Genomic DNA, 26,135 nt, shown 5'->3' with positions numbered 1-26,135 from the left:
GACGGATGAGTGCGTGTCTGTGTGCTCATGTGTATGGATGGATCCACGTTAGCAGCTTCTCTAGCCTGACTGCACCTCTCCTCTCTGTCTTGATAAAGGTTTCCTGTGGCAACAAGAACGTGACAAATATTTTTGCAGGTGACAAGGTAAGAGAGAAAAAATTAACTCACCCTTGCTCAAAACCAATCCTACAGCTACAATGGGTACTGGGAGAGGATGCTGGGGGCTGGAGGGGAGCACAGGGCAGCCAGGAGGCAAGCAGGAAGCCTGGGAGTTCTGCTCAGCCCGGTATGGAACTGCACGGGAGCAAGGAGCTCACTGTGAGCCCCAAGCAGTGATGCTGGGCTGTTCCCCACCGCTCCCGGGGCCCAGCACGGGCGTCCTCCCCTTCTCGCACCCAACTCCATCTCCAGCCAGTGCAGCACCAGCTGCTCCAGAGGTGAGGGGTGGGCAGGAATGGGCTGCCTGGCTCTGAGCAGCAGGCAGGGGTGCTTAAGCTTTTCAGAAATGAAGAGAGGAACTTCTTCCCTTGTCCTGGAGCGGTGTGTCACCGTTTCACGGACACCCACACACGCCTCTCGTGCAGCATCTCTAGCTCTGGTTAGACACATTGTCCCTCTTTAGCCCCTTATCTGGGGGAAGGCTCTTGTTAACAGGAGATGTGATAGCAGATAACAAAGCCTATTTCTGCTCTGAAAATTGCTGCCTAAGCCAAGGTCCCCGGCACCGGAGTTCCTGTTTTCACAGAAAGATGATGCATGGGCAGGTGGGAGCCAAGGGGCGCAGCAGCCTCCAGTGAGGGCAGGAAGCTCAGCACTCTCTCAGGGGGTCCCTGCACCCCTCCTGCTGCAAGGACCAGCCCTGAGGGAGATAAGAGATGCCTGGAATGCTGCAACCCCCACAACCCGGCTATACTCATGGGGATAGGCCAGTCACTTATTTGGTGGAGCTATTTGGGTGAGAGCCGAGGAGTTCTTGGCGCGTCTCTGCGAGACACCAGCAGAACATCCTGCAGGGAAGACAGCTGAAGTGTCGATCTACTCAAAGCACCTGACAGAGGCAACCTCGTCTCTGGGGCTTCAGTTATTCTGACAGAGAACAGAGGTCATTGCCTCTGCCCACCCAAACCAGCTCCATTCCCATGGAACCTCCCAGAGAGCAGGGTAGAGGGTCCCACGTTTGCACCCATGCTGGGAGCACGATGCTCTGAGCAGGTGGGTGCTCACTGCTGCATCAAACGCTGCCCCGACTTCTCACCAGCCCCTGACAGCATCTTCCTTGCTGAGGACAAGAATGGGCGCATGTGTGCGAGCAGGCAGCTGGAAAGCTTTGGCATCTCAAGCTGCACCTGTTGTTTAGAACAGAAGCATGTTATTTCATAGAATCACAGAATGGTTTGGTTCAGAAGGGAGTTGGAGCCTATTCAGTTCCAACCTTCTGCCATGGGCAGGGACACCTCCCACTGGATCAGGGGCTCCAAGCCCCATCCAACCTGCTTTGAAACCCTCCGAGGACGGGGCAGCCACGGCTGCTCTGGGCAAATTGGGCCTCGGCCTCCCCACCCTCCCAGTCCTGTGTTAATATGCTGGCAATAGAGCTGGAACTGCACAAAGGAGCTTCTAAAAAAGCCACACGTCTTTTTCCAGAACGATGATGGTATTGAGATGTTATGCCAAGCCACCAGAGTCACGCAGGAGCATCAGAGCTGCCACGTGCACCTGAAGGCCCTTTTCCTCAACCTGTTCCGGCTGGTCCAAAGGAACAGCACAGCCCACAAGGTAAAGCTGGTGTCCCACCCAGCCCTCAGCCTTCAAGCTCCCTGCACATCCAGCTTCTCCCTCTGGCACCATTTCTGCTTTCACCCAGTCCCCTCCTGCCCCACCAGCAGCAGCCATGGCTGCACCGCAGACCCAGGTCCCCCCAGCACAATGCTAACGGCCTTTCTTTCCCTATTTCAGGCGCCGTGTCCCGTGGCAGCAGGCAACACTACCTCCCTGAACAACTTCCTAGGGGACTTACACAGGCTTCTCCAGCGATTAGTAAAGGACTTACAGAGTTCAAAGTGAAAAAACACAGTCTGTTTTTGTTTTTAAACAATAATGACACTGTATTTTTCAAAGATTATTTATAATAATTCTTTAAATAAAGGTATTTTTGGACTAAATTTGCTGGCATTACACCAGCTGTTTCTCAGCCAGAAAGTGGAGAGCACAGAGGCACATCTGAGACCTCCAAGTATTTGATGCTGGGATGCAGGACCCTGCTGGCAGCACCCAGAAGCCAAAACCTGCTCAGCCCTCTCCCACCAATCCCCAGCAGAAATGCCCAGGAGTGGCTGGGACACAGCCAGGTCAGAAGCCGCAGGGACCGGGCTGATGGCAACAGAGGGAAACCACAGGGCAGGGAAGAAAGGATGGGCCCAAGCAGAAGAAAAAGACCAAGAGAAGCCAGAGCAGAGAAGCCAGGCCACAAACAGGGCATGCTCCTGACAGCTGAGAACCTAAAAGCATGTGCTAGACCCCAAAAGGGAGACTGCAGGTCCTGAGCTACCCGCTCACTCCACAGCCCGGCATAGCCAGGGCTAAAGAGGCTCCAGCAGCAACAGCAGTAAAGCAGCGACAGGGAGCAGTGCTTCACCCCTGAAGGGATGGCTCCAGCCTGTGGCAGAGCTGGGCAGCAGTTGAGGTCTTTCTCTGGCAACAGGAGACTGAGGTCTGGCGGGTATTTAGGTGCTCTGTGACTTTGGCACAGTGTGGGAGAGCGCTTGGGAAAGTCCCAGGACTGCACGGTGTTTGTTCACGCATCAGCTGAGTCACAGTACTCGGGGGAGCTGCAAAGTTAGCAGACCACAAAAAAATTGCTACCTGCTGCCTGAGCAGGCTGAGATGCTTTCCAGAGGAAGAAATGCACTGCAGACAGTTTACGTAGCAAAGGAAATGGAGCTCAACATTTCCAATTACTACAGGTAAATTCACACCATCTGCACTAACACAGGCTCACCGTGTAGCACAATGAACTAAACCCAGAGCAGTGCAAAAAGCCCTCTCCCATCAGCTGCACCACCTAAGCAGCACACATCTCCAAGAAGAGGTAGAACACGGACAGCAGGAACTATTCCAGCAGACAAGCAGCTGCTCGCACAGTGCTCTGGCCCAGCTGGGCTCTCCTCCACCCTGAGGGCACCTCAGGACAACCCCAGCAGAGGACAGGCCTGAAGAAATAGCTCCTCGGGGCACATCAGGATGGATGTGGGAACACACTGGCCCCTTCCCCACTGATCTCCTCCAGAGTCCTGCAGACTGTGCTCTTGTTCTGCCCTCTCTACCTTTCCCACAGGAGCTTGTTGCCCTGGGGCTGGGCAATGGGGGTCCCCACGCACCCCAAACTCGCTTCTCCAGTAGGCACTGTGTATCACAGAGCTACACAGATGATTCCAGCCACCCCTCCGGACTTGGCTGAGTTAGGAAGATGTTCTATGTGTAAAGTTACTTGAAAAACATGCGCAGAGGTGGAAATAGGAATCAAGAATTTTATTTCATGGTATGAACATGCTTTCAGGGACACAATACTGATATATACAGCGTAATGAGTAACGCTTAATCATAAAACAAAGAATAATCAGAGATAAACCGAATTAGAAAACCAATAAATAGGAAGACAAACTATACAGGCAGACGAGCAGTTTCTCCTATGTACAGGACTGGCGAAGCAGAACTGTTGAGAAAGGTGAAAGCTGGACATGTGCAGACAGCGTAATCAGTGAAAGGCACTAAGGACCGTTTTCCCCTCCTCTTAAAGAAAGCATCAGAAACAAGTTAAATATGAAATAATTTACACAACATTAAACAACATAAAGTGTCAAAACCTCCAATGTTATGGTCAATGGTCTGGAATGAGGGGAATCTCCTGGTAGCAAGCTGCAAAGATGAGCATGCACTATGTGTTATGGGAACATGGCTTTTGATAACTATTGTAACGCACGTACTGACCTGGGATGAGAGTGGCTGTAATAAGCTCTTAAAAACAACACACAAAACCAAACCTCATCCTCATCAAAACATATTTTGGACCCATTAGACATTCACAGATTGTCCAGGGCTACCAAGGGAACCCCGTACAGTAAAACCTGGAAGCCAGACTCTCTGGCTCTAAAAGAAAGCTCCCAGAACTTCACCACCACACAGCAGTTAAAAGGTAAAAGCCAAGCTGATAGAACATCACGACTACAATAGCGTTACACTGAAAGTCTGCTTGTCAGAGCAGATCATTTGTTTGCCAAGCCCCTGTAACAGGAGGTTACAACCAGTTTATCCAATCTGCCAGTTAAAGGTGTGCAAGCAATTATTTATTATTTCTTCTGCCCCAGGGCTTACTTGAATATCTAGAGCACTATTTTTTTTCCAGAAGCAGGACTGTAACGTTAGCTAAATCAAAGCATATGCTTTTAAATTACATTTTCAAATTAAACACACTGTCATGGCTCACAGTGGGATCTTTAAGCCACAGATCTCTGTCAGGTAGAAGACTTCCCAATAGTGTTTTTGAAAGCACAGTTCAGGAGAAAATCCCTAAAACAGATGGTTCAACCAATCTTAGCACAAGACTGAACGCAAAGGGAGATACAACAGTTATCCCTGGTTCTCAGAACTAGCACAGGCCAAAACTGCGCACCAATCTCCTTGGGCGAAGCCTAAGATACAACAGCATTTAAGCCATTTCCAGTTGGTCTTGTGTGGCAAGAAGTCCATAATATGAGATAATCCAATTCTAGCTAAGCACATTCAAAGCAAGGTCAGCTCTTCAAGAGCAAAACCAACTACAACGCTCAGATCAGAAAAGAATTCTGTGTATTTACCTCTGTAAAGGCAAGGCTAGTGAAATGAAATGCCAGTGTTTGTATTTTATCTTGTATGAACTTAGGTGACACTCCCTCTCACCCAGAAGGGGAGGTGTGTGGTGTTTTCCTAGGTCATGATCCTGAAAAACACATTTAGAAAACCAGGGAAAAGCTTACCACTTGTTTAGAATAGCACTTAGTATCTCTCTACAGCAAAACACACCCTTACAAGACCAGTTTTAACAACTACAGATCCCATGACAGACCTGTTAGAGCCACCAGGTACATCCAGTTAAGCATCACAACAGCAAGAAAGGGCTATCAGCTTCCAGCTACTCCAAGTACTTCACATAAGAACACTCCGGTCATTGCAGAAGTGGCTACTAGCAAGAACTCGGGACGCCTAAGGAGCTACCTTGTTCTTTCTGTCAGGATTCCATTTCTCCTATCAGTACTCCCAGCTTTTTAAACCTCTAGGTAAAACTAAGATCCCATGAAAGTTTTGGCTCACAACCACCACCCTGGCACACAGGAGTTGTTCAGATGCCTGCAGCTGATGGGCTCCAGCATGAGTCAAAGCACACACAGTCCAAAGGAGATGTATCTTCTGTGACACAAAAGCAATGTATTAAAGTGATATGTGTCTATTAGCAGCATAAACATCAAAGAAAAAGAGCAGCCACCACAAATCAATTGTTATTATCAGAGACCAGAATCTTTCCCCCCCTCGGAGCACAACCAGGAACCCGAGGTGATACAGTCTGCACAGGAACACAAACAGCATCAGGTATTTCACGGGATGTTGCCATTCTGGGAAAAGTGGGCAATTTGTGCTTGTTTTAGTATAGGAGAGACAGTCACCCTCAGCTTAGAGCACTGGTCCAGCGCCCTTGTAGCCAGGGTGGGGAAATGGAGCCATAATGCCCACAGTCCCAAGTCCTAGGACTACAGCATTCCCTTTAAATAATCTCTGCTGTTCAGATTACAAAACAATTCACATTTAAAAAAATTCCAGCTCAGAAGCATAAAAAGCAGCCAAAGCAATGCTGCAAGACAGCCTTATAAGGAAGAAAAGCGCTTTTTTTGCCTTTGCATCAAAGGCCTCGCTCTCCAGCGCCAGCAGATCACAGGCAAACAGAGAAAAATAAAAGCACCACTAAGAAACACTTGTTTTCTGTTGCACTTAAGCAGAGCATGGTCCCTTCCCAGAAGTCTCAGACTTTCGCAGTTCATGTGTACCCTACCTAACTATTTTCTTTGTACAGCAAGACAGCAGGTGAAGGGAAAAGGGCTGTGTATTTGATACACGATACGATCAGGTCAATTGCCACAGTGAGGAAGAGTTAAATAAAAGGGTTTGATGCTCTTAATTCAAAGGTTTGCAGCAACCACATTCAAACACAGATCAGTGCAACAGAGGACAATAGTGAAAGCTGCCAGTTATGTGCAAAGCAGGGCATATATCAGATTTACCAACCTTAAATTCTAGGATTTCATCAACTGTTTTGAGCTAACATATCTAGCACTTAAACACACAGCTAGAACCCTTATTTTCTATACATTTCAACAAGGATCGCCAACAATAGTATCCCTGCACAACACACTTAACACGTGGAATTTCACAACCATCATACATACCAGTTTAATATTATGTTAATATAACATACAATATACGGGCAACTAAGGAAAAATACATTTTTTTTAAATAAAGCTCCATACCAGCAAGGCATGGATTTTACAGCCATGTCCAACCGTGCCATCTCTTGAATTCCATGTTGTGGCCAAGTCTTTCACACTCACAGACCTCTATGACCATTCTGAACAGGTCACGCCTACTGCAGCAAAGAGTCAATGACAGCTCCTGGCTTTGCTGAACGTTTTCTGTTTGGAGAGCAGAAAGGAAAGGGAAAAATAACACCACACATACATCAGTATGCTGTCTAGGAAAGAGCAACCAGTCACACCAAGTCAAAACTACACAACACTGTTTTTCCACAAGCATTTGCCAAAAACAAACAAAAATAACCGAGAAACTCATGCTGAAGTCTTCCCCAGCAGCACATGACTTTCCAGCAAGAACAGTATACACACTGCCAACGTATGAGACTTCAAAACGAACACAGTAAAATAATGCTGCAAGCTAGAAGAGGAGAATGCAGCAAAAGAGCATCAGAAAAATCCCCAGCCAGGACTTTCTGGACAAGATTTTACCATAGTAGAGTGATTTCAGCTTGGGGCTGTCACACTCGGCACCAGTAAACCTAATACTGTGCAAAATCTTAGCACTTTTTCTTCTGATTAAGCAAATGTTTGAAGATGCATGGCAAGCTTGCATACATAAACTTAAGCGTTCCCCTGGGTAAATCCCCTGTTACGCACTGATATTCCAAAGTTCTTCACCTTCTACCCGTCTTGGGCCTGGATCTTCCTTTTGAAGTCCTCGGCCTTTCCAGCTTCATTAGAGATTGCCTCAAGCTTTCTTCAGTGTAAGCTAAGTAAATGTGGGAAAGGTCCACTTCAAAGGGCTGAAGCAAAACAGAAGAAAAACATCAGAATTATTTTATACACTGATCAACAGTACTTTTGTAACACTAAAGACTCACCTTTTCAAAAGAAGAAAATAAAATCAAGACAGCTTCCTTACAGACACACAGGGGTAGACACAGAACTCAGACCTATGAAGTTCAATACATGTAGATAAAGAGTTACTCACATCTTTTTCCTTTTTATCCAGGACAGGCGTCTGCTTCCTCATGTTGTTTCCTGTATACGCAACACATTTCTTAAAGAAAGAAAGAAAGGTCTGTTAGTAAAATCCACTGTGCACAGCTGACTACAACTTTATCAATTTACTTGTCGGCTCAATTAAACTCCTCAGAAGCTCGTGCTAACATTAGGCTGGATATGAGCCAGTCCGTGAGCTTACCAGCTGCCACTCTCCAATGTCCTCATTCCAGTGAACATAGTTTTCAATCATTTCCTAGAAAGAAACCAGAACAGTAGTTGTTATAGACTCACACAATCTACGCTCCAGACATCTTCCAGAACACACATCCCTAAATGTACAGACAAGCTGCTTAAGAACAGTCTTAACTATTCCAAATTGTTTTTATCAGGACAGTCATATCATGTTCAACCATACCTATTTACACTCTGAAAACTACAGAAGAGAAGAATATCACTCCAGAATTGTATGCAAGGAGTTCCCACTAAGACATGGGTTTCTCATTATGCCAATGCCATCAGGACAGCAATAAACACATTGTAATATGGAAAAAATGAAAGATTAAGGGAAGTAGCTTTTATGTTTCCTACTAAATAGCATGAATCATTTTTAAGCTCATCATGAATTTTCTGAACACCGAGTGTCAAAAAGAAAAGAAAAGAAATGAAAGTTTCCAAGTTCAGTCTTATTACTTTGTATTAATGCCAGAGATTGGTAAGCACAGCTTCAAACACAGCAGAGAAAACAGGTTTTGGACAGACCCAGAAGACAGGCACGCAGAGAACATACAAGTTAAATACACAATGAATGTGACTTTATTCTAAACCATTAGGAAAATACAGTGCAAGAGAACCAAAATCAGTTAATCCCTTTGCTTGCAGCCCCCGACACGCTGTACGGTACGCTGCTTGCCTAAAACAGATTCCATAGCTGTGGAATTGTAGCCAAGGTTATCAAAACCCCTGAGAAACACAAAGCCATTCTGCATTGACTCACACTGGATTTGGAGCCAAGCACACCCACTAACTCTGATCATCTTCCAACTGAAGTTCAAGGCAAAGCCCACCAGGTTACAAGAGGCACTCGACAAAAAACATTTTTCCCTACAGTAACATCACTGGTTGTAACAATCCAGATAATGCACAAACATGCAAATGCAGCCCAGCTGCTCCTGCTCAGCTGAGCGCAGCAAACAAAGGCTCACAGCAATACCCACCAACTCATCTGTGCAGCAGTTTAGCAGACAAGTGTCAATCAATTTGTTGTCAATACTTCAACAAAGAGAAAAGCAGCCAAGTCATTCCATTTGTTGGACAGAAGAGCTAGAGAGCTCAGCACACATACCACAACGCTATGTCCCAGGCTTTGGTTCTCTGGCTTTACCTGGTAGTCCTGAGGAATGAAGTTGTCTATGATAAGCATCTGGAGACGAAGTTCCCTGCTCAGCTGCCGAATATTCTCTAGCAATCCCTCAATCTCTCTCTGATGCTCTTGCTGCAGATCTGCCATCTGAAGACAAACCAGGCATTTGAGAGTCATCAGAACTAGATTAAGACATGGTAACAGCCTAAAACAGAGCAGTCTTCTGCCTGTACAAGATGTTTATGAAATGAAAACTAACTCTGGTTACAAGTACTAGAATATTAGTTCTCTGAAGAATAAACCCTCTGAAATGTTCCAGCACAGAGATGGCTGAAAATAGCATTAAGATCTCAGTTTCACAAAAGTGAAACTGGCCTTCTGCCAATCCAAGCACTGCACCAGCTAAAAGCTGATGAAGAGCGTGCAGACCAGTTATACCCCTGGCAAGATTTCAAGAATAATCTCTGATCCCAAAGATCAAATCCATTTTTCATGAAACAGGAACTTCAGACACGAACCAAAGGAGACATCGATTCAGCGTGACTGAGCAAGAAACAGCAAGGGCAATGGGCAGAAGGGACAGACAGCTAAGAGCAGAGGGGCATCTGGGCTGCTGCAAAGCAGGGCACTGGGCTGCCTAACTTATTTTGTTTCAGAAATAAACAGTGCTATTCCTTGAAGTTCTGAATATCTCAGGGTGTCACACGCACACCCACCCTCACAGCCTGGCTTAGTGAAAAGCTAGCTCTACTATATGCACCTGTAAAGCTCCAAAAGACTTAATTAGATCTTTCTGATTTACATGAGCCAATTGGACAGCACAGAGACATTTCAAACCACACGGCAGTGTTTCCAGTGTTAAAGCTGATGGCTTACCCTCCCCAGCTGTAGTCCCTTCACATCACAGGCTGAGGGCTTCAGACACTAACCTCTGATTTCGCAGCCATGAGCATGGTCCAAACTTTCTTCAGCTTTTTGGTTTTTCCCTGTGCTTCTTCCTGCAGGCTGGTGTACTTCTCCTCAATGTCCAAGCGCTCTTGCTGTGTGCAACATTTAGCACAGACACCCACACATTAACACAATCAAAGAAACTATCTGCAATAGTACGAACAAGAAGAGAAACTACTCAGACAACACAAGGCATTTGCCGAGGGCACGGAGACCTGGCTTAGCCAGGCTGGCTCAGACCCACTGATCACAGTGCCCTAGAGGCAAGCACTGCCAACCCAAGACCTCCGAAGTGGTGAGTTTCTGCTACGATTTCGAGTAGAGCCACAACTCATCCACATGTGCAGTACCAAGGCATAAAGCATTATGCCCTCCCAGTACTTTTTCCAGACAGCTACAGCTTATAACCCCACCTCTTTCTCCTCAAGCTCCTTGCGAAGCTGTTCTGCTCTCTTCCTTCGCTCTTCCAGCTCCATATTTGATTCTTCTAAAAGCTTCTCTTGCTCCTCTGCTTTTGCCAGCAAGTCCACTCCTCCCACAATCACCTTCTTCTCCAATGCAGACAATTTCTCCAGGAGAGACTGGTGCTCTTGTCTAGGGAGACAGGTAAGTGAAAGACTTCCCATCCTACAGTGCTTGCAAGGCAGCAGGTCCAGCTCAGTTTTACAGCCCAGACAGCATTCACAGGGCTGGAAAAACTCGTCTTGCTGCCAAGGGTTTATGTGTGGGTGAGGCAGTGCAAGTGAGTGTGGGGAGTTCCCTCAACCCCAGCTCCCATTGCTTTCTCACAAACAAAACCAGATCAGAGAAGTCTCTCTCCTGAAAGTCTGCGCTAAGGGCCTCCAAGGCACCAGCAATATTACCAGACTACTCAAGGCGCCATCTCCCTGAGGGCCCAGCTAGCACAGCGATGCCCAGAGGCAACTGCAGAAATGAAAGGGAAGCCAACTGAGATCAAGGCAGGACAGCCCTACCTGCACGGGGCAGTGCCATCTCAGCTGAAAAGCTGTTTTTCAACTGAGAATCCCTGCACCAAAAATGACACACTCGTGACATTATGCTGGAGGAAGCCTGGCCTGTTATGCCTGCTGACCAAGCAGCACAGCAGTACTGCTGCTCCTCGCAGGTCTCCAAGGTTTGGAGGATTTGTTTCTGTTTCTAGGCTATCTTGCACAACTAGCTAAGACAAGAAAGAAGTATCAAAAGGAATAAAATTTGTCTTTTTCCTCTCTCTAAGCTCTAAAACAGAATAAGTCTTCTCTCACCTTGATAACAGCAAGAGCTTTGTTCAGTTTATAACAAGTCTGAGAGCCAGCTCACCATGAACCTCCACATATCCATTACAGAGTTGTAGATTAAGAAAGGAAGAACCCACACAAACTCCTCAGAGCAGGGTACTCACTGAGCTTTAAGCAAGTCTTTTTCTCTCTTTTCCAGTTCAGCTCTGGCTTTATTTCTTTCTTCTTCTTCCATATCAAGCTTAGTTTCAAGAGCTTTTCTCTCCTCTTCAATCTTTGCCTGCATCTCTACCATCTTATCAGGGGAAACTTTCTTTTTGCCTTTGTAAGAGATGCGGAAAACAACTTAGTTCACAGAAAAATAAGACAGCTTCTGTATCACAGGATTTTTTTCAGGTTCAGATTCAGCATTTGAATTTTAGAAAAATTAATTTAATTAGATGTCAGCTCCAAGCTGGGCACAACTCAGGCTTTCAAATCCCATTTTAATATTGATGAGTTGTCACTAGTTCCTACACCGAAGGAATGCTATATATCTAACACTAACATAATGCCCCCAAACTAGAGAACACAAAGAATGCTAGAGAAGGAACACTGCCTAAAGAGAAGTCTGAGTTGGAAGCTGAGATGTTCTAACTCTGTCGATCAGGCCAAATGAAGGAAAACAGAAGACTACCTCGACCTACAAGCTACAAGAGCTACGCTACTATGAATTGCATACACAATTTTCAGACTAGCACCCCTACCACAGCCCTTGTTATTTGTCTTCCGTGGGGGTTACCTACTGCAAAGTCAGCATGTAGGTATTTTAAGAACACACTACTAAGAAAATAGAGATTAGGGAAATTCAGAACAGCTTTATGAAAAACACTCAGGCAACTCAATAAACTTTGTGCTGGCATTCAATCTATGTAACAGTGACTACCCACAGATCTGAAAGTACTGAGGTTGGCTGTGACTTAACTGTGTATTTACAACATAACTACAGCAAACCAGGTACATTTCATAGAGGGCTACAAAGGAAGTGGCCAGAGCAACTCATTGAACCCAATGGCGTGACAGGCTGGTCCCAAACACCTGTGATTTTGAAACAGAGTGCAAGGCTGCTGCTCTTGGAAGTCACAACTGCAAGTCTTGAGTCAACTTTCACTGTAACCCCAAGAGTGTCCAAGGCAGGTAAACACAGAGATCCCTGGGGGTCATTTGGAATAAGAGAGCTCCACCTGCATGCATCTCCTCAAAAGCACAGCTCTTCCACAAGTCTGAAGTTTCCCTTTATTTTAGAAGCAAATCCTTAAGTTTCTTGTTTCGCTCTTCTCCAAATATTAAAAAACTCCATATACACACAGAATCGTTTAGGTTGGAAAAGACCTTTAAGATCATCAAGTCAAATCATAAACCCAACACTGCCAACTCCAACTATGTCTCCAAGTGCCACATCTACACAGCTTTTAAATCCCTTCAGTGATGGCAACTCAACCCCACAGAATCCAGATTCCCAGAAACTAACAGAAGCCATGACTGCCAAGGGACCAGTTCTCACTGACAAAGCATATGGCCCGAATGTGCTCAAGGAAGCTGTTCAGTAAAAGGCTTTCCTTTTCTCCAGACTTTATAAAGTTGAATGCCATATTTTTTATATATATACATATATAAATATCTACACATATATTTACATATGACCTCTAGCAGGCAGACAATGCGCTGTATTTGTCAGCACATGTACACATACCTACGTATCTGTAAATATATTTGTTCACGCACACAAGACACAGTTTTGTGTAAAGGTAAGGACTCCAGCACTACAGCAAACAAGGTCTTAGTTTCCATTTGCTAAACTTTGGAATCAGATAGTAAGCAGTTATTTCTGGATTCGTGCTAGAAAAATCTAAGTCTCTGAGTAAGAAGCTTTCTGAAAGTACCATACAGAGCTCATCATAAAGAGATAAGCCAGATAAAGGCTACTTACTCTTAGTACACAGCCCTGTATATTCTCAGTTTAGGAGAAAAAGGCAAACTAAACCAAGTTGTAATACCCTTTTCACAAGCTCTGCAGCTGTATAATAAGGAGGTGGAATTCAATTACACCAACCTGCTTGATCTTGCATTAAGAGGAAGCAGAAACCAAATCGCAGAGAGGCAGCATATGCATAAAAAGAGGAGGAAAGGAAAGAAAATATATTATTGCTTGGATCATTTTGAACAAAGAAAATCAGCATTAGAACAAACATTTTTATACATGTTTCTAGTGCAGAAAACAGGATAATCATCAGTAGAACTCCACTAGAGTAAACACTAATGCATCATGACTTTATGCTAAAGCAAATAGAGTTTCGGTGTTTTCAGGGTGCTTTGCATATCCAGGATAATCTTCAGCTCACTTTGCATTCTTCCACCCATTCAATGCAACAGAGAATCTAAATGTAACACTGTGAGCCTGCTGCAAAGATCATGCCTAGGAAACCACTAGAGAGGATACATGTCTTCTTAAACAAGACACTTAAGGCTTTCCCCCACTCCAAGTAGCCAATTCTGTTACATTGCCTGTAAAATCTTAGCACACAGAAGACTCATTCTTAGTTTGAGCCAAGTTTCCCATCCAATTCCTTGCAAGATACATGACATTTGCACACAGGGAGTCTTGGCACAAGACCTCTCCATTTCATTACACAGGGCATTAGTAGGTTAATCTGCAGTAACTGGTGCTTCCATAGAGGTACGTAGCCAGCGCCGGTTATTCAAGCAAGTGCAGCAACCAAAGGCAGGACAGGAAAGGGATCATGAAAGACACAACATGCAAAAGGGGCACGCTTGAGGACAGTTAATATCCCAAACCACATACAGCCATGCGCTTCCTCATCACCAAAACCGAGAGCAACTTCAACAGAGCCGTCTTCAAACTTGCAGGAGATGGACTCATCCACCAGCTGCCGCAGCAGCAGTTGACTATTAACTGTCCTCATCCAAATGAAACACTCAGGTTTCAAGCAAGCTTTGAAAGAGCAAGTTCGAAGCAAGCAGGTTCCAAGCCTACCATCATATGACCCACCAAAGGTCTCCCTTGGGTTATGATCCTTCTTAAACTACTACATATTGGAAATTATCAAACGGGACAAACAGAACCAGTATAAATATGATGGAACTATATAGAACAGTGATACTTTCCAGTCTCCCTCCACACAGGGAAGAGAGTGGGCCGCATCTACACAGGATGACCACAACAATGGTAAAGTCCCTACAACCCAAGTCTTGAGATGCAGCTTATTTCTTCAGTCATCCCTACTACTTGGCTGTAGGGTTTTTATAGGCACAGAGCCCTCTTTCACCAGGAGCAGACCAGACTTCCCTCACTGCTAGACCAAAACCTAGACCCCTCGTTCCCTTCAACTAAGTCCCACAGTAATCAAGAAAATGTCCTGGGGCAGTTAAAAAAAAAAACAAACCAAACCACCAGGATTTCTTCTTAAGTATCTGCAAAAATAAAGGCAATTGATCAAGCATTATGATGTTTTCTTTGCAGGTATCAACTTCTGTGTTGACTGCTTCATTCATTTTTTCCAAATCTAACTCTGAGGCCATAATAACAATTTCACCCGTCTACCCATTCCTTTTTTTGAACTCATGCTGTAGTAACTCTCATAAAAAAGGTAGTTCAGACTTTTCCCTGATATTTCAGGGGGGGCATTTAACACAGAATTTGAAAAGGGGGGGGAGAGTGTTTAACCTTTTATTTCTCAATTGTCTTTAAATCTTGTTCAAACAGCATAAATTGCTTCCTGTTCTTTCACACATCTGGCCAACAACGTGCACATTGAACAACTGTTTCAAGCACAGAAGCAGCAAAGGCAAGGCATGCTTTAGCAGTGTTAAGAGTTTAGGTTTTTCTTTCCAAAAGACACAGCGGGGAAGAGTGCAGCGTTGCGAAATGGAGTGTGCAGATTATGGAAAGGCCAAAGCTTAAAGGACTTAAGAGCTCCCACTCACTAGTGAAGGACTTATCCAGAGGTTTCTCTATGACAGAGCATGTGGAGTCTGAACTACTGCTGCTGCTACTGCCTGGAAAACAGAAATGCGTCCCACAGAAAAACCCAGAGACGAAGAAACATGCAGACAGGAAGTTAGTTCCAAAGGAAAGAAACCCAGAAGGGCCAGCAACCCAGTTCAAAAAGGCACAAGTTCCCATTAGGAAGCATTTGCTAGGACCCCTCCCAGCCTCAGCTTGCAAAGCCACCGTTTCCCAGCACAAAATAGCATGCTCAGAAAGACACTTCAGTTAAAACCCATCTGAACCAGCCTACAGCTTAAAACAACATGCCAAGGCAGCTTCCATTTCAAGCAACAACAGCACAGAAAACCAGATCGTAGTGGAGAAGGCTGTGGGTATCTGCAGTAGCAGAGGATTCAGTGACCAGGAGTCCTTTCCAGTCTTATGTACAGGGCAAGGTGCACTTTTCCCTCCAGAAGCTTACGCAGGGACAGTTACTGTGCGTCCTCCTTGCTAAAGGAACTTAACTACACAGGCTTGTCTGGAAGTTGAGTCAGTTATGTGCCCTCTGCTCCTTTAAGTGGCATTTTGAAGGTGGTCTCCTCTGGGGAGGAGATTTGGGCAGGACTTGGTTCTTGATGGAGGCAGTGGTCAATCTTTTTGCTTCTAGAAATTACCAAAAGGTGAAAATTGAAATAGAAGTTATTACAGCTATTGAAGTCACGACAAAGGCCATTTACAACTCTGCTTGGACAGTTACCAAAATAAAGAGGGTGCATCTAAAGCAAGAATGCTTTAACTGCAATATTTAAACAAATGTGAGTGCTTCAGGACAGGAAGGCAGTTTGAATGTCAAAATTAGTTTAGTAAAGCAGCTAGAAGCTGAGGTGTAGCATTGGGCTTAACTTCTCTACTCCCCATGAAGAAACATCAGAGATGTTCTAGGGACAGAGCAAGCTTTCCAGACACCACAGCATCCCATGATACAGTGACTTGCAGCCCTAGGTTCAGCAACACCCCTTAGGGTTTAGGTGTTATGCAGTAGCTTAACACTGGTGTAGGACAAGGCAAATGTCATCATGGACTTTCCAGAGTGCTCCCAAACAAGGGATGTGCAGCTCCCATTCAGCTTTTTAGCTAGCACAAACAGACCCAAAGGTCAAGTTTTGCCTCTACCAATATAAAATAGGACACCAGAAGAGCCCGTTAGTGAACACCCATAAGACAGATGAATCCTTTGCCCAAGCCACAGCCAAAATCCCCCTCCAACCATTCCCACGGTTATAAAAACTGCATCTGCCTACCACTGATCTTTGGTGCCTTCTTCTTCCCACCAGCAGGGGAAGTTCCGCACCACCTGTCACAAGCCATACACAGCCATCTTGCGGCAACCCAGGAGTCACCACAAAAGAGGATGTTACCACAAGCACAACTACCCAAGTGGAAGCAGATACTACACAGGTTCGGAGATGTCCATCTACAGAGACGGCAAATAGCTTCATTTCTAGGAGAGGCATGATAATTGCAGCGGCAGTAGGGCAGCTCTACAATTCCACTTTTCCCCGCCTGGCTCTGGCTACAGTTACTGACACCAGCTGCTGGATAAGAGGAGATTGGCGGTGCTGACAGGAGTCTACTGCCTTACCCCGCCGTTTCTTCCGTTTCTCTCCATCCTCTCCGATCTCCCCATCATCATCATCTTCATCCTCTTCTTCAGAATCACTGGTCTCGGAACCAGATATCTCTTCCCCTAGAACAGAAGGGTGTCCTTTTTGATATGCTTTCCTTCACCTCACATCAGCTTGTTACTGTGACAGCAGCACTTGTCCAAACCCAACAGTGTCCAACATCAGTTTATGAGCACCTGCAGAAGCCACAAACTGTTGAGCAGACAGCTTGTCATGGCTGCGCAAACTTGAGGAAAACTGAGATAAGCAATTTAATGCTGCAAAGTCAGCTTAAGTGAGTGCTTTTCATGGGACAAAGCATCAAGCTACAAAGTTCTCCTAGCAGGATCTCCCTGTACTTCTCCTCCATCTCAGACAGAAAACAGTCAGATGAATAAAGTTCACAGAGACTTCCTACTTAATCAGACACTGCAAGCATGAGGCTAGATGGCAGTTAATTGTGACAAAACATCCAGTCTTACAAGTGTTTATCATCATGGCCATTGAAGACAGCTGCTCAGATGTTTCAGGCTGAGTTTGGAAACCAAACTGAATTAAATCTACCATTTAACATCCCGGTCTCCCAGGAACACCAGCAACAACAAGGCTGTTTGTTCTGCAGCTTAGAGTCTAAGATTTAAGAAGCCACCCTCAGCCCCTCAGGGATCAAAGAACTGCACCAGCTCCCAACTCCTGCAGAAAGAGTTACTGACCATTCCCTGCTCCTCCTCGATGGGACAGGCCCCCAGCAGCAAGCGAGGTCATGATGTGAGCATCTCTCTGGAGAGAAATGCTGTGCCAAGGTCGCTATTTAGTAAGCAACCCTCTGGCAGGGCCCTCTGATGCCAATGGACTAATAGCGTCACATGGCCATGAAGCTGCAGGGCTTAAGGAAGCTTCTTGTTTCTCTATGCAGTGTTTGAAAGCCAGCCTCAGTTCTATCTCCTCAAAGTCAGTTCGTTTCCCTGCTCAAAACACTGCTCTCAAACATGGAACACATATGCCCTTTTATTGCAGCACACTGTCACCGCCTGTCCCAGGCCCCCTGCTCACTGGGCAGCCTGGGCTCACCAGACCCTGCTCCTAGGACCAAGCAGGGCAAACAGGACCGGGACACCAACCACAGCAGCTGCTGAACTCCTGGCATACCTCCAAACAGCAAATAACACCCCTGATCCAACAGAAGCAGCACTGTACAGAGAGAAACGCCTGGAGGAAGGGGAATCTCACCTTCTTCCAGTTTTCTCTTAAGCTCTTCAATCTCTTTTTGGAACTGTCGGAGCAAAGCATCCTTGGGATCTTCATTGATCCTGGCCTTGTTCTTTATGTTCTTGGCTCGGTTTGCATACCTCAGAGTGCTGATGGTCTCATCATAGTTGTAGTCTGCTGGTCCAATGTTTGCACACTGTGACACACAGAGGACAGTTACTGGAGGTCAAGGCATCACAGCCCAGAAAACAGAATTTCACAGGGACCCCAGCCCTGCCAGTCTCGCACTGCTACTCATGCCCAAGCTCTCCTGCTGCTTCTACATCAAAGCTGCTTTTGGCTGCCAAAGCATAGATTCTATTTGATCTTATGTACGTGTGCACATTCGCACTATGTCTAGAATCTCACCTGTATGGAGCCAAAGAGAAAAGAGAGAAAAAAGCCACATAGAAAGTTCTGAGCTGCAAACAGCTCTGAAGTAAAGAGGTAAATGCCAGGCTGTTCTCACAGCAAAGTCACTAGGCTATTCCTGTAAAAACACAGCTCAATAGCTGGCACTACCAAGGGCATCTCTCAGCTTACCATCATGGTTTTGGAGTTGCCTCCCAGAGAATCCTGAAGGAGCCGTGTCAGTTTGGAGTTACGGTAGGGCACATGGGTGCTCTTGCCATCCACCAGCGCAGAGATGACATTCCCCAGCGTGGAAAGAGAGAGGTTGATCTTAGTTGCTTCCTTCAGTCGCTGCCCCGTGGCTCCAGTTTTTGCCTGTCTTTCAGAGCCCTGGAAAGGGAAGAGGAAGCAGAGAAGTTCCAGTTCCAGTTCCAATGCATCTCCCTCCTCCGAATAGGATCAACTACACCTGAAGTTCTGCCTGCAGCCATGTCACTAACACCTCTTCCACTATCAACGAACCTGGCTAAGTACCTGAAACACCATTAAACAGACAAGTCAAACAGCTCTCAACTGAGGCCTCTCCTATCAGCAGATCAAGGGAGAAAAGTAAAACTGCAATTATTTTAAAGAGTTTCACAGAGCAACCTAAATGTACATCATGCACAGAGTTAACACACAGATATTGAAAGCCTTTAGTTTCCCCTTTCCTGTGTCTTCTCCAACGGAAGGTACTCCAGAGGAAAGTCTGGGCTAAAGGCACATTTTATCAGCAAAATTATATGGATTCAAAGCAATAGACATGGGGGGAATCTGCAAGTGCATAACTACATGCTCACAACCTTCTGAAAAAAAAACACTGTCGTGAAGACTCGGTTCTGCTGTCCAAAGACCTCTTTCTAACATAGCTTATCCATTCAGCAATTAATTTAGAGAAGCAGGAGAGCCTTTTTGCTGGGATAGGCTCCAGCTACACTAAAGACTCTTCCTGGTACACTTCAGATTTAAGGCCCCAAGCGAACACTTCACAGATGTCAAGTCAAACAGAAGTCAGGCACTAGCCATGAGCCCAGGGGACATGCCCTAGACTGTGCCCTCAGCAGTGCACACGCAAGCAGTGATGCCTATCACGCGTTATAGCGGAACCTACTTACAGCAAGATCGACAAGGTGAAGCTTGCCCATGCGCACGTGCATGTTTCCATCAACGCCCTTTTCACTGCACTCAATAGTGATAGTGAAGATGGCATGCGACCGGGAACTGTGCTCGTTCATGTTTGTGGCACCAACAGAACCTTTCAACAGAGAGAAAAGGCAACGTATTCTTTAGAGAGAATCACATGTCCCAGTAACACTTCCTGCTCCTAAGGGAGACTTATCCTCGCCTCTTTGCCCAATCCTGTATTCTTGAGCCCAGAGGTAGCAGCAGTAGTTCCGATCAGGGCCAGCAGAAGTGTTACAGCCCGCGGTAGCTCTAAGCCAACCAGACTCCCACCCCAACAGCAGCAGTAGTTCTGATCTGTTTCTTTAAGGCTACAAAGATCAGTAGCCTGAAGGCATTCACAGCTGATCTCTCAAAACAGCTGTATTTTGAGAAACAAGAACACAGCAATCCATGCTCAGAGCAATAGCAGTGAGAACTTTAGGTCATAAAAAGATTTGAGCTTAACAAAAAGCATAAACCACCTCCCACTCACAGCAGAACACAGGGCGAGTTGTTTATTTAGATCATGTTGTTCATTTGGATCAGAACTGAAGAGGGAAAAGAACAAAGGCACACTAGTGGTTCTGACAACATAACTGCCCTCACTGCATCCTCTCCTTTGCAGTTTCCCCCACTAGCACTGCTTTCTTCACCTGGCCTGCACAAAAGGGAGTTGGGTGGAGACATCCTTTCTGCTCTACTCAGCTGAACAACCTTTCCAGCGTTAGGACTAGGATCTCTTACTGTGGTCTCACCACCAGATCTTTGTTCTGTCTGAGCTACAAACCTGCCCATGGCACAGCTACGTACGGTTCTTGTGGCCCAGAGTCATGATTCTGTCCATGTCATCCGCATTGTTCACAACATACGCCGAAAGGTCTTTGATATAAACGCCTACATCGGGTCTCTCTTTAACCTAAGAGAGAAACAGTTCAAATGGTGCATCCATAAGAGATTCCCAATAGCAATTTCCAGTGGTACCGCAACAGTGCGGGGAATTACTCCTCCAGGTTCTGGCTCGCACATAAAACACCCACTCCAAATCAGAGCAGCTAAGGAATAAAGACGAATGCAAGACAATATTCCACTGTGTCCCCTGGGGGCAAACAGTGACTTCAAATCTCAGTCTCCAATTCCTAGAAAGACTGCGAGGGACCTGTGGGGGTAGAACTGCAGGCACAAAGCTGACTCAGATAAACGGCCAGTTTCTCTCTACACAGCTAACCAAGCGGAAAAGACTCAAGAGACATCAGTAGCAATATCCAGCTACCGTATCTTAAAGGAAACAGGACACGTGCTGAGGAGTCCAGCCTCCCACTTCCCTTCAAGGGCTTTTCTGGTCTTTAAAAGACACTATTGCTTACCAATTCAAAATAAACATCACATTCAGAACAGCAGGCTCACCTCCAATCTCTGTGTCTGGTCTTTTCCCAGCAGGTCCCGCACTTCTTCATTGTAAATTTCAAGGTAGGAGACACGAACTAAGAATCTGTAGACAAACAGTTGGGCAGCTTTCTTAGCAAAATGTTTGTTGTACCTCAACAAATAGAGTGCAAAGAAAATGCAGTGATTCACCAACACAGCCCTGCTACCCCACCGACAACTGCCCAAGCAGGAGTCTGCAAGCTAGGGCCAGAGGCAGTGCTTCAGTTGCCATTGTCAATGTCAGGTCCTTATTACAGATGAATGCACAAAACACAGAAGCAGCAAGGAGGAGCTGTTTACCTTGTATCCCCTTCTGCCTTGGCAATGTGACCAAATATATGGGCAAAGGAATTGGGAATGATGCCTCTAAGCTCAGGAACTGCTCGGACCCCTTCCATGGTGAAAGTTTTGCCTGTTCCAGTCTGCCCATATGCAAAAATAGTACCTGAAGAACAAGAAGAGGTAAGAACAAACTCTAAGACATTGCTAACTGCAGTTTTATTTCATCCCTTCTTAGGCTAATAGCACTAAACACCTTTATTTTCATGGAGTTGAAGCCTTCCACCCACTCTAGCAGATACTGTACAAAGCTCAGAGCAACAAAAGTGCTGGACAACCACAGCAAGCAGGGCTGAGCCACTCATTTTTATCCAGCTCACAAGATACCAAGGAAAAAATCAGCTGTTTTTAACCGTGCAGACTGATTGAAGTATAGAGCGCCAGTACACTTAGGGCTCGCACACAAATAATTAAGGCAAGCTCAATTAATAACACAGACAATAGCAAAAACTATTGCTAGAGCTCTACATCACAGCAGAAACAGCATGAGGCTTCAGGAAGACAGGCCCTAGCACAAACCCACTTCAGAATCTGCAGATGCAGCTACAGTCCAGGATCTTTGAGATCCCAGACTGGCAGTCCAGAAATACACTGGTTCTTAAGTTTAACCTAGCACTGCTGAAAACTCTCATTTTGACTGTCAAGCCACTGACATTACGGTTTGGAAAAGCTGATTTTTAACCAGCTAAAATGGGGGTGTCTTAGCACAAAAGATTATCAGGCATTTTACAAACCTTTAAAACCTCTAATCTGTTGGTGTTCAGAGCACATTGTTATGGAAAGCAGCAATTTGCTTCCTTATTAGCATCTGCTTTCCCTTAAGGAATACACTTACATGCATAACACACACCAATCACAGTCATACTCTTTGCAGCTGTAGGAAGCAATGGATTATCTGTGGGGTAGGGCACATGTGTTTAAGTAGTCATCTTAGTTTAAGACAGTGAAGTTTAGAGGAGAAAACGCAGCAGTTATGCGCACAAGTCTGGTATGCATACCTAGTTACCGCAGGACTGTGGCAGCTGCCTGGGTACTGGAATTACATAGTGAAGAGGTGCTGAGAATTCTGATAATAAGAATATATCTTTGGCAAAGAGAAGATAAAGAATAAAACCACAGAGCTAAAGGACTTCAGCTAAGTCTTGTTCATCACCATCTCCCACTGTTATCGATCACAGCAGGTACAACCACTGAGCACTCAGAACAGCAAGTACATTTCAGGCTGTTTGAAGCTAAAGGCCACAACAGAAACAACACAGGGCTACCACCCTCCGAAGGTGAAATGCCCTTAAATAAGATCAGGAGGAACTCTTTAACAATGCACAGAAAAGGAGATGAGATCCTTGACTGAGAGCAAGGGACTCACCATTGTATCCTTCTAGGACAGAGTCAATAATTGGTCTTGCAGTTAAATTATAGACATCCAGCTGCTTGCTGTCTGGTCCAAACACTGTGTCAAATGTAAATGTCTTAGGAGGCTCATTGGATGAGTCTGTTTTATGAACAGTTATAGTTCCTCTCATTTCATCTACGTTGACTGCCATTTTATAGCCCGTAGCTTTCTCTCGTTCATTAAGAGGCCGACATCGAACAACAACCTTGACATTATCACAGCTCTCTGGCTTGTCCAGCTTCTCAGGCTTGTTGATCTGTAATTATTAAAAGAGCAGAAAAAAATACACAGGCTGTAATGCTGCTGTTAACACCCTGCGTGCTTAAGCACAAACGCCGTTGACTCAACTCAAGTAGATGCATACATCTCCACACAATGATGACCTTGGGGACTTAAAACCAGAACTGGTCTATAATTAAAGCTGAGACAACACTGTACGCTTACTAAGCCAGTGCAAGCTTCTTTTGTTTGCTGACACAGAAACTGAGTAAAGCCTGAGAATTTCGCATTCAATGAAATCCAATTCCTCCACGACACAATTTCATGCTTGCAGTTCACTGGAAGCGGATGCAGCCGTGCTGTTCTTCTACATGAACACTGACCACATTCTCTCACAACTATCAAACCTTATAGATGACATAAGCAGATCCCAGCGAGCACCGGCTGACGGGAGTCCATTTCAGTTACAAGCATCAGTCTACTCGGTGATTTTTAATCATTTAGAAAGCTCAAATCATAGAATCATGGAACGGTTTGGGTTGGAAGGGACCTTAAAGCCCATCCAGTCCCACCCCTGCCATGGGCAGGGACACCTCCCACTCGATCAGGGGCTCCAAGCCCCATCCAACCTGGCCGGGAACCCCTCCAGGGATGGGGCAGCCACCCCTGCTTTGGGCAGCCTGGGCCATGGCCTCCCCATCCTCACTCCAAAACATTTCTGCCCAAGATCTCATCTCAATCTCCCCTCTCTCAGCTCAAGACCGCACCCCTCGTCCTGTCCCTGCCCTCCCTGATCCAGAGCCCCTCCTCACCTCTCCTGCCGCCCCTTTTAGCTCTGGAAGCTGCTCCAAGGTCTCCCCAGAACCTTCTCTCTACCATATTATAAAACACTCCCTTTTCTTTCACACACGCAGACCCCGCAGCCGGCCCTGAGGAACGCGACGTCACGCGCTTCCCCCAGTGATCGCACCCCGAGCCCCGCTCGCTCCGGCCGAGCCCGAGGCGCTGCCTTTGCCGGGAGGAGACGCCCCAAGGCTTCACCGCCCCCATCCAGCGTCCAAGGAGGCACAAACCCGCCCCAAACCCCTCTCCGCGACTCCCCTCACGGGGCGGGGAGCTGAGGAAGAGCGGGAGCGGCTCGAGCAAGAACCGCGACCCACAGGGGTGCAGCGGGGACCCCGAGCGGTCCCCCAGGGCTGTGGCGGCCCCAAAGCCCCCCCCCCGCGCCCTCTCACCGGCATGGCGCCCCCACGCTCTGCGGCCGCCGGGCGGCCCCGCCGAACAATACCAGCACTGCGCCTGCGCGGCGCCCCGCCCCCCGCGCCCCGCAGCCAATCGCCGCGCAGCGCCGTCCCCGCGCAGCCAATGGGAGGTGAGGGCAGGCGGGGACACACCCCATCCCTTCGCTGCCATTGGTGCGGCGCCCGCAGCCAATGGGAAGGCGGTGGGCGGGGCGTTGCTATGGGAACGGCGGGGGTATTGCAGCGCACCGCGGCGACGCCTGCGGGTTGGGGGGAATATGGCGTGGGGGCTGCGAGAGGGCTGAGAGAACGGGATCGGGAGGCTGACAGGGCTGTGAGGGCTGAGAGAACGGGATCAGGGCTCTGACAGGGCTGTGAGGGGCTGAGAGAACGGGATCGGGGCGCTGACAGGGCTGTGAGGGCTGAGAGAACGGGATCGGGGCGCTGACAGGGCTGTGAGGTGCTGAGAGAACGGGATCGGGGCGCTGACAGGGCTGTGAGGGCTAAGAGAACGGGATCGGGGCGCTGACAGGGCTGTGAGGGCTAAGAGAACGGGATCGGGGCGCTGACGGGGCTGTGAGGTGGCTGACAGGGCTCTTCGGGAGGCTGATGGGGCTCCGAGTGGGCTGTGAGGGGCTGACAGGGCTGTGAGGGATGGGGCTGCAGCCGCAGCCTGTTCTCCCCACAGACAGAGAATCTGTCTCTGTCTTTTCCCAGTCCCTGATATATTTCTCACTGCCCTCCTGTTGGCAGGTCGCCGGGTGGTGTTCCCACCCCACTCCTCCCCCTGCTGCCTTTGCTTTGGACACCAAGGCCTGGAGTCCCAGAGCAAGGCAGGGAATAGCCAGCAGGAAGCATCAAGCCAGAAACCAACTGAGGGCCATAGCAGAGAGCTGCTCTGTATTTTTGCCACAAGTGGGAGCGGGAATGTGGACAGGATTGATCTGGGGCTTCCAGAAGTGTTTCTGATCTCATCCACCAACCTCACCAGTGTGTCACAGGGCCAGGGCCATGCTGGTAATGAAAGGACAGAACTGTTTCCTCATCCCCAGCTGAGCGTCACCAGGTGGGTCGGGAAGCTGGAGGACAGGGCATTTGGCAAACAAAGCTGCTTTGGAGCTTATGCATTGCCACAGTCTTGCTCGGGGCTGCGCTGTATGCAAACATTTGTAGCCCAAGAGTAATTTAGAACAAAAAATGTATAACCCAAAGGGCTGGTGAGAGAACAAGGAGCTGCGTGTGGGCAGACAAAGCTGAGGAACAAGGAAAGGTGCCTTTTCTGCTGTTAAAGAGACACCAAAATGTTATCACTGAACTGCCGTTTCAGATCAAGATGTTCTCACTGCTTGGTTCCTACATGATCCCATTCAGAGACATGCAAATACGTGCTTAGTCTGACAGTGGTATTTCCAAAGGGTTGCTATTATGTATCTTCAATGGAGAAAAACAGAACTGCTTTAAAGAAATAATTGTTCACTGGGAATGAATAAGCTTCCTAAGAACAGTAATCTTGCAGCTTGTGTATGGAAACGAGTTCTCTATTTGTCAGAATCTTGAAATCAGGTGATAACAGGTTGCAACTTAATAGCTCTGCCAAGGGACAGCTGAAACAAGGTGAAGGGAGCAACACATACTGCTCAACCCAAGGCTGCTCAAGCAAAGCCTTTACGCAGCCCAGGAGGAAAAAAGCTCAAGGAGGAAAAAAGCTGTTTGGCCATCTGATATGCTTTAGCAGCTTCCCCCTAGGGAAAACGGATGGCAGAAATGCTCTCTGCAAACAAACAAGTCATACAGCAGCTCCTGGCTTAGTTCTCAGTGTTGGAAAGGCATCAGGAGAAGAAATAATATGTAGGACAAGAAGCTGGGATATTGCTTTGTAATTCTCTTCTTGGTTTTGACAGCGGCTCCAACCTGGGAAAGTGGCTCAAAGACTCGCCGTGAAGTGCTGTGGACC

At 46.8% G+C, this 26,135-nt stretch overlaps 1 protein-coding gene across 3 annotated transcripts; it reads right to left on the bottom strand.

Moving 5' to 3' along the window:
* Positions 1-3,514: 3,514 nt before the first annotated feature.
* KIF3A (kinesin family member 3A) lies at positions 3,515-24,265 on the bottom strand. Of its 3 annotated transcripts, XM_054079659.1 has the most exons (19): positions 24,176-24,265; positions 22,695-22,977; positions 21,290-21,434; positions 20,969-21,053; positions 20,375-20,480; positions 19,516-19,655; positions 18,554-18,751; positions 17,993-18,167; positions 16,741-16,845; positions 15,095-15,166; positions 13,203-13,211; positions 11,275-11,431; positions 10,286-10,466; positions 9,854-9,964; positions 8,946-9,071; positions 7,764-7,817; positions 7,551-7,619; positions 7,238-7,362; positions 3,515-6,718 (listed from the first exon to the last, which is right to left on the bottom strand). In XM_054079659.1, exons 1-19 carry the CDS (start codon positions 24,179-24,181, stop codon positions 6,670-6,672), a joined length of 2,196 nt encoding a protein of 731 aa, XP_053935634.1. In that variant the 5' UTR covers positions 24,182-24,265; the 3' UTR covers positions 3,515-6,669. The 3 variants fall into 3 exon arrangements, with proteins under 3 accessions (XP_053935634.1, XP_053935632.1, XP_053935633.1); XM_054079657.1 differs by lacking the exons at positions 13,203-13,211; positions 15,095-15,166 and having other exon boundaries at positions 3,516-6,718; XM_054079658.1 differs by lacking the exons at positions 13,203-13,211; positions 15,095-15,166; positions 24,176-24,265 and adding an exon at positions 23,753-23,771 and having other exon boundaries at positions 3,516-6,718.
* Positions 24,266-26,135: the final 1,870 nt, after the last annotated feature.

Source organism: Cuculus canorus, chromosome 14, assembly GCF_017976375.1.
Source record: "Cuculus canorus isolate bCucCan1 chromosome 14, bCucCan1.pri, whole genome shotgun sequence".
In the NCBI taxonomy this organism is placed as follows: domain Eukaryota; kingdom Metazoa; phylum Chordata; class Aves; order Cuculiformes; family Cuculidae; genus Cuculus; species Cuculus canorus.
The sequence above is the reverse complement of the archived record's forward strand: the minus strand, read 5'-3'. Positions and strand labels throughout refer to the sequence as shown.